The sequence below is a fragment of the Piliocolobus tephrosceles genome, chromosome 1 (assembly GCF_002776525.5).
Source record: "Piliocolobus tephrosceles isolate RC106 chromosome 1, ASM277652v3, whole genome shotgun sequence".
NCBI classification, from domain to species: Eukaryota; Metazoa; Chordata; class Mammalia; order Primates; family Cercopithecidae; genus Piliocolobus; species Piliocolobus tephrosceles.
Genome location: NC_045434.1, coordinates 42,766,633 through 42,781,782, shown reverse-complemented (window position 1 = coordinate 42,781,782; position 15,150 = coordinate 42,766,633). Strand labels below are relative to the sequence as shown.

The following is a 15,150-nucleotide window of genomic DNA, read 5'->3' as shown; positions in this document are numbered from 1 at the left end:
TGAACTTTGGAAAAGCCTAACATAGTTATCAGCTTACTATGAAATCTACTCTATATGTAACTGTGTTTGTAATTCTTCAATTTCCTTGTCCTAAAACAGATCTGAGGAAGTTATCTCCAAATGTTAATTAGTAAGTCAATGATAAGGAACAAGGCAGCCAAATTATCCCACTGCACTTATTTGAAAGGGCTAAAATATCTATTTCAATCCTTGTTTCAGTTTTCTAAAAGAAGTTATTTGATTCAGATTTTATGATTTAAACAGGAATGTAAGAGAAATTTTTCCTATCTATGGCACTTACAGAGCGGTATTGGCTGTGGGGGTTTAAAGGTGCACCATTCATTCCAGTGTGACTTACAACAGTGCCATAGATGGCCAGGGAACCATTGCCCAGTTTCCGGATTCTGTGGCTGATTTCAATATCCACTCCCTTTCTATTCCACTGGATGGTTGGGGTGGGGTCTCCATTCACCTCACAATTCAGGATTGCATTCCCACCAAGTGGTTCAATCCAGTTAGAAGGATAATCACCTTTGAAGACTGGAGGTTCTGGAAAATAACATAAGACAGGTACAACGTAAAAGTAAGTGCTGATAATTTGTGATTTTTGATCTATTTGGAAAAATAATTTAGTAAAGAGGGGAGTAAAGCCACCTTAAAACCTCATGAATTTTCCAGAATCAAATCTTGCTAAATCACCAGATAATTTTGTCAATTTCAATATTCTAAGGGAATGATTCCACTTTGTGTGAAATGATCTCTTCACTTCTTACTTTTGAGTTGAATGCTCATAATTTTTTCCTCATGAATTTGTACATCTGTGAAATAGGACTGAGTGGATTTAAAACTACGAAGCAAAACCTGAGCCATTCATTATGAATGAATTATAAATTAAAAATGCAGTGCTTTTACCTACCTTTCACATAAACAAACCCAATTGCCTTCACAAAGCCAACGCTGTTCTCTGCAGTGCACACGTAAGTACCTGAATCCTCTTTTGACACTCTTTCAATAACAAGTTCACTGTGTCCATTTACACTGTCAAAGTGGGCTGAGGGAAACAAGAAACAACACAAATGCCTCTCAGGAACCTAGGAAAAATTTCACGACAGCTCCATATTTTGCACATTAGATTTATGAGTTGGTCAACAATTGAACCAAAGAGATGACATTGGAGAAGAGAGCCTTTTCCACAGATTTCTTCATCTGAGTTATTTACTATGTCTATAGACACTTGTTTGAAGAACAAAAAACAACAGAAGGAACAGGAAAAGAGAATGAAAACAAACATCTTTTAAAAATTAGGCTTAAAGTAAACCTTTCATCTAAATGTATTGCTTAAAGCTGGCTCATAGTCTGAGTTTCAAAAATATTTCATTCAGAAATATTACATTTTCCATTTCATTTATCTCACTACCACTTTCCCTCCCAAACAATTTACATCAAACACATGAAAACCTTTTCACCTTATAATTCAACTGACTTGGCAGGTCAAAGGGGAAAATTATGAAAACATACGCTAGTTAGGTAATAACAACAACATAGTCAGATTTGTAATAATTTAAACTTCTCTGTAAATCATAAATGGTGATTATATATTTACAAAGGCAGATATTAAAAATTTATGATAGTAATATTTATAACATAATGTGTAACATTTAGAAGAAAATATAAGGTAAATATGCTAATCCTAAAACAACTAAGGCTAAATAAAATTCTGACTAAACCAGTCCATATCTAAATACGCATGTTTACCTTGCATGCTCTCCCCATTCAAGTTTTTTTAAAAAAATCTTTTACTGCTGAATATTAAGTGGAAATTTAAGCTTTAAAAGTACATTTACATTACTGCACTTTCAGAAAACAATATTGATTAGATTGTTTAGTGTTTGTTTTTTCTTAGTGAGATGTATTGTTGTTATTAAGGTAATGCAGCTGATAAATTCCAGTCACTAACATAACTCTTTATAATAGAAAAAAAAAAAACCCTCGGCCGGGCGCGGTGGCTCAAGCCTGTAATCCCAGCACTTTGGGAGGCCGAGACGGGTGGATCACAAGGTCAGGAGATCGAGGCCATCCTGGCTAACACGGTGAAACTCCGTCTCTACTAAAAAAAATACAAAAAAACTAGCTGGGCGATGTGGCGGGCGCCTGGGAGCCTGGGCGACAGGGCGAGATTCCGTCTCAAAAAAAAAAAAAAACAAACAAACAAAAAAAAAAAAACCTCAAGCTTATTACTACTTTTCTAGCAAGACACCTAGTAAAAGCTAATCATGTAATACTTCAGAACTCAATGTTGGGATAGGACAATTTCTCAGTACTGACAAAGTCTTTATACTGATGACAAAGTCTAACAAATAAATAGATATTTGTTCACCCAGGGACGGGTACTCCTGGGTTCCAGACATGACCTTAACTTGTAGTATACACAGTGACTAGAAATTTTCCACATAAATTAATCTACACTATTATAGAGGTTGAGGCAAACAGAAGTAGAATTCTTCTCTGTAACCTTAAGTGAATCTTCAGGACTCCAACAGTGGCCATCTTAATCCATTGATCAGTGATGCAGGGGGTCCAGCTGTGATAAGTTTAGGCACCTATATAAACATAACTGCCTTCTCATGGGGTAGGGGGAATTATATTTAGGTTAAAAAATCTACTTATAACCTGCAATATATGTCCCTGTGATCAACTTACACTTCCAAAAGAAGGAACAAAACATATATATTGGGTAGAGGGTAAAATCCAAGCAGAGGGTAAAATCCAAGCAGAGGCACGCATTTTACAGAATTTAAAGCAATCAATTCTTGTTACTTTCCAATTAATTTTCACAGCTGGAGGAAATAGAGTTTGGTCTAGAGTTCTACATAGGTGTATTTATTCACTTCTTGAGAATTAAATGACCAACCTGGGATAATATTGTTATTGAAGGTCCATGTTAATTTGGGCAATGGAATACCAGTAGCTTTACAGCTTAATCGTAGCTGTTCTCCTTTATTTAATGACACGTCTCCAGGAAGTTCAGTAAAAGTGGGGAGAACATGTACAGTCAGGCTGACAGTGTATGTATCTTCACCTGCAGCATTGTTAGCAACACAGGTATAGAAGCCAGAATCCTCCAGCTAAAATAAAAGTAGCATTTAAAATTTCATAATCATCCATCATAGTACATAAAATACATCAAGTTGCATAGCTAGGCCCTCAAGAAACTCTCTTATCCAAAGACAATTTAAATCTTCATCTTTTAACCATCAGGTTAGCTTTTGCATAACATAATTTAAAATGTATGGAAGTTTAAATACAAGCCCATAATCATTCTACAGTGGTAAGATTTCAGAAAACTGTAGATTCTGTGGTTTACTGGATATCAAGTGTATAGCTGCTCTGCATTGCACAAATAAAGAGCAAATAATCCCAAAAGCTGACAGCATCTTGATAGCACAGTTGGCTGAGTAAGGTGCTATCAAAGACCACCAAAACTATCAGAGGAAATGGTAAGAGAAAGGGCACTATTACCTACAATTCTGAGGCTTCACTTGCTAAATTCAATGACCAGCTCTCATGACTCATCTTTCTTGATGCATTTGTAGCACCTGACACAATTACGAGTCCTTTCTATCTGAAACCACCTTTACATAGCTTTCAGGACACTATGCTTTCCTAGCTTCCCTCCTGTCTCACTGGTTGCTTCTCCAACTTTTTTGGGGGCTTCTCCTCAACATTAACATCTTAATGTTGGCATGTGAGAAGGCTCAGCCTCTGGTCCTCTTTTCTTCTGTATCTATCTGTACTCATTTTTTTTGGTGATCTCATACAGTGCTATGGCTTTAAATATAAACTTTATGCTGATGACTATCAGCATCTCTAACCCAAATACTGATACTTTCTTACAAACTCAAAGTCTGTGGAACTTCTTATTCTAAGTCTTTGCTCTGATGCCTGAGATACGTCTCACACTCATGCCCCAAAACTGAGCTCCCAATTCCTTCCAACGGCCCCTTCTTGTACTGCCTGTAGCCTTCACCATCGCAGCTGATGGCTATTTCACCCTTCCAATTGTTCATGCCTTCAGTCTCAAACATTTGAGTCATTCTTATTTTTTTTTTCCTCACACCCTACTTGCAATCTGTCAGAAAATGCTAGCTTCAAAGTATATGCAGAATCTTACTTCTTGCCTCTTCTCTGCTAACATCCTGCTTTGAGTTCTATCATTTCTCATCTGCCTCCAGACAGTCTTCCCAAGAGGTCTCACTAGTCCTGTCCTTGTCTCCCTACCTCTGATTCTCACCACAACAGCCAACATAACCCTTTAAAAATGTAAGGCATATAAAAACCTGCGGTGGATTCTGACTTAGAGTAAAAGGTAAAATTGTACAATGACCTGTAAGACCTGACGTGATTTGGCCTCCATTTATCACTGACGTCTTTCTCCTTTCATTCTTTCTTTGTTTTGCTTTCACTGGCTTCCTGTTTTTCAAATACACTGGACGTGTTTCCACCTCAAGTGCTTTGCTCCACCTATTTTTTTTTCCCCTGGTCTGCTCCTCCAGGGAGCAGACCAGGGGAAAAAATTTGCTTGGCTAATTCACTTCCTTCAAGTTTGGCTCAAATGTCACCTTCCCAGAGAGACCTTACTCTGACTACCCTATTTACAACTGTTATCTTCACTGCACCAACTCCTGAAACCCTTTACCCCTTTCTTATTTTTCATGCCATTTTTTTTTCTTCTGACATTATTATTTTTCATTTTTATTGTCTCCTTCCTCTACGTATAAACTCCATGAGGGCAAAGATCTTTGATTCTTTTGTTCGCTGATGTATTCCCAGTGCCTAAACCAGTGCTAGTTGCAGAAAAGGTGTTCGATACATATTTGTTGACTATTTGAATAGGAATATTCACCTATGAATATACATAAATACTTATGTTGACTATTAATGACTGCTTCTGATTGCATTGAGACACATAGACTTTTTTCCTTTTTAAAAAAATGTTTAACATTTTTTCCCCTTGAAGTACTAAAGAATTGAAAGTTATTTACTCTAGATACTTATCATTGCCCTGTAAGGTTAAGAGCAGAGAATATAGCAATGGTACTTAAAATTCCTGATAAACACATATTTCCACAAACATAATTTTAGAAGGAGGGCATTTGTGAGTTCCTATCATCTGTTAAATATTATTCAAGGGACATAAAATGAAATATGTGTGAAATTAATTTTGTGACCTGATTTTATAAGAACATATATTTTTAATTATTAAAGAATATATTTCCATGCTAAATTATTAAAAGTATGACAGCAAATTTATAATCTGGCTTAACGTATCTGTTCATGTCCATTAAACTTACCACAACGTTTTCTAAAATGAGTTCTCCATATGGTTCAGCAGTGTATTTTCCTAACAAGTTAGCTAAAAGAACATTGTCTTTTTTCCAGTTAATTGCTGGTGTGGGGATTCCGTCAGCTACGCATGGAAGAATGGCTTGCGAATTCTCATTGACCGTGTAGTGTCCTTCTGTGCGTCTGATCCTGGGTGGTACTATGAAGAGTTTAAAAAAGAGTCATCCAGGAAGCTGAGTTCAATAATGTCTTTATTCACAATAAAAATTAACACAAAAAAAACTCTCTTCATGGTAACTTTGCTAGAAATACTAAAAATGAAATATTACGATATTGATTTGCTTCCTGATATGAAAGAAATCAGTATTTTTGGTGCTAGCAAGAATCCTAATGTATTTGAACTTACTGAATATATTTACATTCAGTTTCTGAGCAAACGACAGAACTGGGTAGAAGATCTTTATATTTTATTTGGCTTCCTGACTTTTCCATCTTTGAGTTACTTCTGTTTATTGCAGTGAAGTAAAACAAACCAACAACAAAACCAAAAAATGCTTCTATGGTTGTGTAACTGCTATATTTGTCTCAGAGATACATTGTGAGGATGAACTAATAATAGTCACCAGAAAACACTATAAGACACCCAATATTGAATATCACAAAGTGCTGTAGAAAAAAATACTTATTGCAGTATTTTACATGTTACAATGAATACAAGTAAACCAGATCAAGACATTTAATTCAGTTTTTATACTGTCAGGAAATTTTCATAGTGACTTCATAACTCTGCACATTTGGTACATTATAGTACCAAATACTTCCTGTGACTCAAATTTTTTTTAACTAGAATTTAGGCAATATAGAGATGAACTGAATATTTTAGTGTAATAAAAAATACTTGACTGGACTTAGAACTAAGATGGTTACTTCTAAAGAAAAGACAAAAAGTATTAAGAATTCTTGGCTCAAAAGAAAAAATACACTCCCTTCCCAAAACAATGAATGTGGAATCATTCAAACAAATCAGTGAGAAGTGGACCCATCTTAATGACATTTTAAAGAGTGACAGGAGAACAGTTGACCTTAGCAAAAATAAAATTGCTATATAAACTTTAATTAGCTGCTTTCAGTTAAATTAACTGCTTTCAATTAAAATAGTTAATTTTTATCTTTTATGATATGATTAAATATACAAACATTATATAATAATAGATATAAACATAATTTGGAAAACACAAAAATTGATTTTGCTCAATGGTGCATCATAAATATTCATTTTTAATTAATTCATGCTCTATTTTCATTATCTTCTTTATCCTGATTTCCTTGGGTCGCTATTTGTCTTTTGTTAGGGGATACAAAGTTGCAGCATTAGTAGATTTACTTCAGTTCTTTCTGTTTCAAAATGAAAGAATTATGGCTATGACTTTGTGTTGATTTCAGCTTTGAGCACACACTGTACATTTTGATATGTCATGTCTTTATTTTCTAAATAATCTGAAAATAGAAAATTATTCTTTGACCTACTTTTTGGCTGGAAGAGTGTTTTTAAAGTCATCTGGGTTTGGGGTTTTGGCATTGAAAGTTCATGACAAATTTCTAGCTTTACTGCATGGTGGGTAGAAATTATGGTCTATCTTTTTGAAACTTATTAACAATTTTTTTGTTTAGGTCAATTTTGGTAAATTTTCTACAGACACTTGAAAAGAAGGAGTATTATTTATTTGAAGGCAAATGGATAGTGTATATTGATTAATTATGTTAACTGAAAGCAGGGGACTTATTTAGAAAACTCATAAAAGGTGATTTTTAATTTTGGCTAAATTATTCAACCAAAAATGTTTCCACTCAAAATTGTCTCTGTTATTCTGAAGTTACAGAAAATTAAAATGCACTTGAAAAATAAAACAGCTTTCACAAATTTCTGAAAAATGAAAAAGCAGAAACTCCTTATTATAATAATTACCTCTGAAAAGAGAGGTTGGAAGCAGTTTAATCTGCTATTGTTTCCTACCACTGATATTAACATGGATTCTATCCTTAGTCAAAATATACAATAAAAACAAAAATATTTCAATGCTGATTTTTCAATATTTTGTTGTCTTAATACAAAGGAAAGATATTTTTCTGTTATAAAAATGTATAGGTAAATATTTTGCCACTTTAATATAATGAATCAAATAGATCTCCTAATTCTCATTAGGGTCAAGTCATACAATGTAGGTCATATGGTGATTCGTTTTGAACCAAGATGACTTGAAGCTTGAAAAGTAAAGCAGAAAAGTCACAAAACACAAACGGACTCCTCATAAGTCAACTAATCACAATATGTGAGGGTACCAGCAACACATTAAAAATCCTGGCAATATTAATAAAATCTCTCTCACACACCTATGTGCACAAACACACATAAACACAGTCCACAGAAAACAGATTTGAAGTGTACCTACATACCACACCCCACCCCCCGCCCCCAACACACACTTTGGATTACTGAGTTTAAGAGTTTTTGACTTCTATCAGATTTGCTCTTGGTAGCCTTTTATCTTTGCCATGGTAGTGTAGCAGACAGAAATAATTCATGTTAAACAACCTACCATGGACGGTGAGCTTGGTGCTTGTGCTGCTTGATCCTGCTACATTGGCTGCCATGCAGGTGTAATGACCAGCATCACCAGACTGGGCAAATGCTATTTGCAGAGAGCCAGAGCTGAGGACGCGCTGGCGGATAGATTCCACAATTGCACGCCCATCTTTATGCCATATAATGTCAGGTGGTGGGACGCCATCTGCTTCACACGGTAACGTGATGGGCTTGTCCACAGCAATAACATATTCCTTTAGATGAGGGCTAATGACTGGAGGAACTAAAAGATACAAAAAATATAAAGTTCAAAGTTCATCTTAGAAGCGTGAGTGCACAAATTACATACTACAGTACTGCTCTAGCAAACATTGATAAGAAACACACCATATCATTAGAAAAGGAGCACTACACTTTTTCATGGGAACAAAAAAGTAATTGGGCACACTTCAGAAAACTAGTCCCTAGCTAACAAATAAATGTTAAGTGATAGTCGATTTTAGATGAGGAGATAAACATATAGTCATGAGGGCTTGCATGTCTAGAAAATTTAAGCTGTATCAACAAAAGTATTTTCTTTAACTTACATAAATTATGTGATTCACTTTAGGTATTTAAACTTCCAAAATGAACACCAAGTTTTGGAAAATATTTTGGAAAAAAATTAACTGCTCTGAATAGACTGTCTCCTTGCAAATACAAATGTAATGGCAAGCACAAATTCAACCAAATAATTTTGTTGCTATAAATAATATGATTATTCAGTTATTTCACATGCTTCTTTATAGTGATGCATTACAACTCAATAGAATATCCAGGCTAATAGCTAAGTGGTGATTAGCCTATTGTAAACACTTGGAAAGAAAATCCTTATTATGAGCCCTTTCAAAGGTTTCCAAATAAGTGGGAAGAGTTTTACCTATATAATGAAATAGAGTATCAAATAGAGGTTCATAGAAGTTCAAAATAGGATTAGATGCCTGTGTTTTCTTATACAAACAATGGCCAAAAAAATAAAATACACTAAACTTTCTTCATAAAAGTGATAGAAAAACCAGTAGGATAATACAAACTAAGAATGTTGAGAACTATGGGGGAACAGCAGCATAATCATTTTAGATATATAAATATTTGGTAGACATTGTTACAACCATCTTTGAATTGAAAAAAGAGATGAATTATTTAGGTACCTTGGACATTTAACTTGACTTTGCCCAAGGCTGTACCAGCCGGGTTCTGGGCCACACACATGTAAGTGCCAGCATCCTCTCGGACAGCTCTGGAGATCTGTAAGCTGCCACTAGGAAGAACTGCATGGTTTTTGCCTACATCACAGTTACAAAAGCAGAGTGAAAAAAACAAAACAAAACAAACAAACAAAAAAAACCTTTTCATTAAAAACAATCACGCTGATTTGAATTATAAAACACTGATGAGCTATGATTTTCTTGATAGAAACAGTGGTAGGTACCTGAAGTGATAACATTGATACCTTCTTTTTGCCAAGTAATGAAAGGACTGGGTGTCCCTGTTGCTTCACATGGTAATAGAATAGGATTGTTCAGAATGACTTGTAGTTCACTTGGTTGGGGCTGAATCACTGGAGGCTCTATAAGAAACCAATCAACAAATAGAAATAATAGCACTAGTTAATGGAAACCATGTCTATTATAGTAATGAGCTTAAAAATACCCAAATTCATAATTGTAAAATATTAGTGATTTGATTGTCCAAGAGAAAAGTGAATGCTGGCCACACTGTATTCTTTGAGTCTTGCTACAGTAGCCAGTTTCCGTTAGAAGAACTCCACTGGAAGACTAGAGTCAGGAACAGATTATAAAAATCCAAGAAGAAAAATTATTTTGGAGTTACTTTGAGTGGTTTGTCATTTGTGTGCCTTTTTTAGCCTATTAAAAATATCTACCAGGCTTTCATGTCCCCAAGATATTACTATGGTTCATAGCTCTAGACAGTACCACCTTTCAGAATAAATATGACCAGAAAAACCTCCCCAAACCCAGCAAACTTTGAATGAGTGAGTAAATAGCCTCCCATACCATGAACATGAAGGGTCACATGTCGATGTGCAGAACCAGCCGTATTCCTAGCCACACAAGTATATCTTCCAGCATGGTTTAATTGGGTGGCAAGTATTTCAATTGCTCCTAAAAAGGAAAAAAAAAAAAAAAAAAAGTTTCAATGTATACTGCATCTCAGCATTTTTTTAGTTCAGTAAAATTTGACTCTCTTTCGTGTGTTTTCTGCAACTAGCATGGTGGTGCTTGGCTTATATTCATACTTGTATCCCCTGAAGTGCCTAGCACAGTACTTAAATTATTACTAACAGCTTTATTGAGGCATAATTTACATACCATAAGAGTCACTCAATTAAATGCACAATTCAATGATTTTTAGTATACTTACAGAGTTATACAAATATCACCACAATCAAATTTTAGAATATTTCCATCACCCCCAAAAGAAACCTGGTGCTCATTTACAGTCATTCCCCACTTCTAACCCTGGCCTTAGCCCACCTCTAGTCTGCTTTCTGATTATACAGATTTGCCTTTTCTGAACATTTCATATAAATTGAATCACACAGTATGTGGTCCTTTGTGTCTGACTTCTTTCACTATAAGCATAATGTTTTTGAGGTTCATCTGCTGTAGCATTTGTCAATATTTTGTTCCTTTTTATTGCCAAACAGAATTCCATTGCACGGATATACCACATTTTAATTATCCATTTATCAGCTGATAGTCATTTGAATTGTTTCCACTTTTTGGCTATTGCAAATGATGCTGTATGAAGATGTGCATATAAGTCTTTGTGTAGACCAATGTTTTCATTTCTTTGGGTAAATACCTAGGAATGAAGTTGCTGGGTTTAATATTTTGAGAAAGTTCTAAATTGTTTTCTTAGCCTAATACTTTATTCTAAATATATATATATTTATATATATATTATGATTTGAATGGCTATCACTCTATAGTCAAAATAATTTGTCTTGAAAGCCAAGTTGCATCCTGGGAACAAATTTTCCACTATTTCCCTTCTATACAAATTCTCTTAGAATAATACACACATACTCATAAAGTCCCAGGATATTAGTTACTACTTTATCTCTATTGTGTTTCCCCAGTGTAGGATAAGTTTTAGAAACACCAATGTGAATCACCTATACGTTAGGTGATTTTTTTTTCTTCAATACTATAAATTGTATAAATGAGGGTTACTACCACTATAAACATTTTTCCTTCACAGAACTCACTACTCAGTCTTACATACTCAACTTTAAAAGCCTTGAAACCTAGAACCCTGTTTTAGTTATATAGTCTCAGAATCTTAATAGAGTATGTATCCTGTCTTAGGCACTGAATGTTCATTAAATGAAGAGACATTCTATTTGGCCAACGAAATAAGTGTGATTCACTCACAGGTAACTCGGGAATTTGTTAAACCTTAGGTTTGGTAAATATACACATAAATACCGGTGGTCATGTTTATTATAGTCAGATCAGTCTTAAATATTATTTTGTTTCCAGACTTCTTTTTCTTTCATTCCCTAGATCCCCTTCCTATGTGAAAAATATGTTTTAACAATCTGTTTTCCAGATTTTTAAGTCCAAGAATGCATGCATATTTTATTCTTTTATTCTGGTGCAACAAAGACCAGGTAAGAATATGCATGAATAACTAATACAATCGATAGATGTGAAATCACTGAGCTTGGTCTTACCTGAGGACAGAATTCTATAGCCATCTCCCCTGGGAAGCAGTCTTATACCATTTTTGGTCCAGTGAATTGAGGGAAATGGAACTCCCGAAGCAGTGCAGGTAATTACTGCTGGGGCATGTTTGGTTACTAGGAAATCTGTAGGCTCATCAGCTATGGAAGGTGGAACTAAAACAACAACAACAAAAAGGGAAAAAACTACACATTTCCAACTGTTAAAGAATTCCAAAGACTTATCATACATCATCTTTTTGGCTGAAAGTGAAAGTTAGGTAAGTATAAAAGGGATTCCTCCTTTTATTTCTGGGTTAATACCTGGGTGATGAAGTAATCGGTACAACAAACTCCCATGACACAAGTTTACCCATATAACAAACCTGCACATGTACCCGTGAACTTAAAATAAATGTTTAAAAAAATGAAAGAAAAGGGATCCCTTTTGTAAAGTAGTAGAATGATGAAGTGATAGCATTATCATGTTTCAATCCATGTTCCAAGCCAGTTCCACCTTGGACAGTGAGATCCACAGTTCTTTTATCATCTCCAGCACCGTTTGCCACAGTACACTCATAGGTTGCAGTGTCATCCACAGAAGGGGAAATAATTACTAATGAACCTGAAGAAAGGAGCCTAGAAGACAGATTTCAAAGCATGAGATACTATATGTAGGTTTTCATAAATTTTCCCAGCTAGTTTAACATGGTACCATGTTGTAAATTGATGAAAACAGTACTCTTTCCTCATGTTAAAATTAACATCATGTCCCTGAGGCAAACTTTATGCATTACAGTTTGTTTATATGGCAGTGGCTTTCTAGAGCCTCAAACTTGATATGATATTTACAGGAAGTAATTGTTGGAAGGATTGTCTGAAGAGGGAATCTTACATTCTCTGAATGCTTATATCATGATTAACCTTGCTCTCCTAGGAGAAATACAGTACAATGAGAACACTAAAAACAGCCACTGTCTACTGGGCATCAAATTCACTCCTGGCACCAGAAATTATGCTTTGCATAAATTATCTCTAAATTTCACAATAACCTAGCAGGTTGATATTTGTTTATTTCCATTGACAGATGACTAATGACAAGTCTGTGTGTCTCACCCCTTTACCTACTTCGCATGTCTCCTTAAATGTGTGGCTACCTTGTAGATAATATGGCAATATCTATATATCTATATCTATATCTATGTATATGTAGTTTTGAACTGTGTGTATGTGTGTGTGTATATATATATATATAACTAAAATCTAGAACACTTCACATTTTAGGAGGTTTAGTAAATACACATACATGATTTAAAGTAAATCTAAATTAGAGTATCTACTTCACACTATGCATGATAGAAATGGTTTAATAAAAACATATTTGACACACCTTTTTATTAAAAAGCATGGCACATTTTCCATAGTGTATACTTGCAAGTCACTGAACCTCCCAATGCCAAAAGATTAAAAGGGTGAAAAAAGAGACATGATAGAATTTCAACTGAGACACTCCTAGTTTTATACTTCCTGGTGTATTGGAACTGATTTTTGTCAAAGTGGACATAAGAGATCATTTGTTTTTAGTGCTACAGCAAATGTTTGACAGAGTAATGATCTAATAGCTCAGGTAAGATCCAAAAAATGATGCTCACCTATAACATCCGAAATTCTAAGTGATTTAAAGTTTAGCCTTTGAAAAATAGATATTACCATATTATGAGCTATGGTAGTAAAGCTTGGTAAAAGGCAAAAAAAAAAAAAAAAATTGGAAGAAATGCTGTTTTTCCTCCCTACACATTCTGCCAATATCTAAATTGTATTTTAAGGTATAAAATTTGACTTTTATTCTACAACTAAAGCTTGTATTTATTTTTACAGAATAGTTCTTCTTTTATATAAAATGATGTTCTTATCCTTTACCTTTATAAAATTCTAAAAGGTACTAAACAAGGCAGGATATAAATCTAATCCTATATATAATCACTGACATTCATCCACAGGGTTTATGTATGGAAAAGATGACCTATAATTCATAAAAATATTTTAGGCTAAAAACCTAAGTCCATATTAAGGAAAAAAAAAACCCTCTATATGCTAGCTAATTTGTTATAGTCCATAGATTCGCTGGCCCCACTGATAGAATTAAAATGTTGATTCATTGCAAACTGTTTCTAAATAGTTGGTGGGAGTTTTCAATTAAATTATCCTTACCTGTATGAGTTCTGATTTTGATCCACATTAAGAAGATGCCCATTTTTTCTCCAATTGATTGATGGTTTTGGTATCCCAGTAGCCTCACAAGCCAGAGTAGTTTGAACATTTACTGTTACAGTCATATTGGTAGGACCCGGAGCAATAGATGGAGGAACTAAGACAATGTCACCAAGTAAGAAGGAAACACAGTCAGCAAATAGTGTGCCATGTGAAATATTTCTGCTGAACTGAAATTAGTCATTATTAACTGGCCTCATAGTTATGAGCAAACAAGGCTCTGTGAATTTTAATAGTGCTGTGTTGATATTAACTATACTAAGGAGAAAACTTGGGGCTTGACTATTCATAATATAATGCAAATTGCTTAACTAGTCTTCAATGTCAAGATCTTTATGACCTCACTAGTTTAAGCTATCAAAGAGCATTTGACACAGAGACTGGATGTCATCTATAAAAGTGTATTTACCATGAACCTGTAAATCTATTCGCCTGCGATCTGTTCCAGCAGCATTGGTGGCCATACACAAATACCTTCCAGTGTCAGTGACATGTGCTGATTGAATATGAAGGAATCCATTTTCCAAGATGGAATATCTGCAAAAGAAACCACAAGTGAAGTCTTCTGAATCAGCCTTCTTTGATTATTCATATTTTGACTGAGGGAAATGTTAAACACTTCATTCAGTTTTTTTCTTCTTTGATTATTCATATTTTGACTGAGGGAAATGTTAAATCCATTCAGTTTTTTTCCTGTTTCAGATGACACATGTTTACAATACCCTTGGTGGAAGAAAAAGTTACGACGCAAAGGTTCCTAACAGATGGGCTTGTGAGCTTGAATGGATTAGAATCATTATGTAGACATAAGCCTCAGGGATTATGCTTTTAAAATACTAAATTTGGGCCTGGAGTGATGGCTCATGCCTATAATCCCAGCACTTTGGAAGGCTGAGGTGGGCGGATCACCTGAGGTCAGGAGTTTGAGACCAGCCTGACTAACATGGTGAAACTCCATCTCTACTAAAAATACAAAAAATTAGCTGGGTGTGGTGGCATGCGCCTGTAATTTCAGTTTACTTGGGAGGCTGAGGCAGGAGAATCAATTGAACCCAGGAGGCGGAGGTTGCAATGAGCCAAGATCATGCCACTGCACTCCAGTGTGGGCAACAGAACAAGACTCTGTCTCAGAAAAATAATAAAATACTAAATTTTGATTATTGTATTAAGATGAAATGCTAATTCTAAACATAATGAGACCAAAATAGTGCACTAGAAAAAA

General features: G+C 34.8%; 1 protein-coding gene across 1 annotated transcript in view; it reads right to left on the bottom strand.

Annotated features, from left to right (window-relative positions):
• HMCN1 (hemicentin 1) overlaps positions 1–15,150 on the bottom strand; it is a 454,750-nt gene that overhangs the window by 64,218 nt on the left and 375,382 nt on the right. The window contains exons 74-85 of the mRNA XM_023203379.3: positions 14,338–14,465; positions 13,869–14,025; positions 12,175–12,296; positions 11,670–11,834; positions 9,985–10,092; positions 9,399–9,536; positions 9,118–9,252; positions 7,941–8,210; positions 5,352–5,542; positions 2,912–3,125; positions 917–1,051; positions 359–549 (exon numbers count right to left, since the gene is read on the bottom strand). Of these exons, the coding sequence (XP_023059147.2) occupies positions 359–549; positions 917–1,051; positions 2,912–3,125; positions 5,352–5,542; positions 7,941–8,210; positions 9,118–9,252; positions 9,399–9,536; positions 9,985–10,092; positions 11,670–11,834; positions 12,175–12,296; positions 13,869–14,025; positions 14,338–14,465 (1,954 nt within the window). The remainder of the gene's footprint in view (positions 1–358; positions 550–916; positions 1,052–2,911; positions 3,126–5,351; positions 5,543–7,940; positions 8,211–9,117; positions 9,253–9,398; positions 9,537–9,984; positions 10,093–11,669; positions 11,835–12,174; positions 12,297–13,868; positions 14,026–14,337; positions 14,466–15,150) is intronic.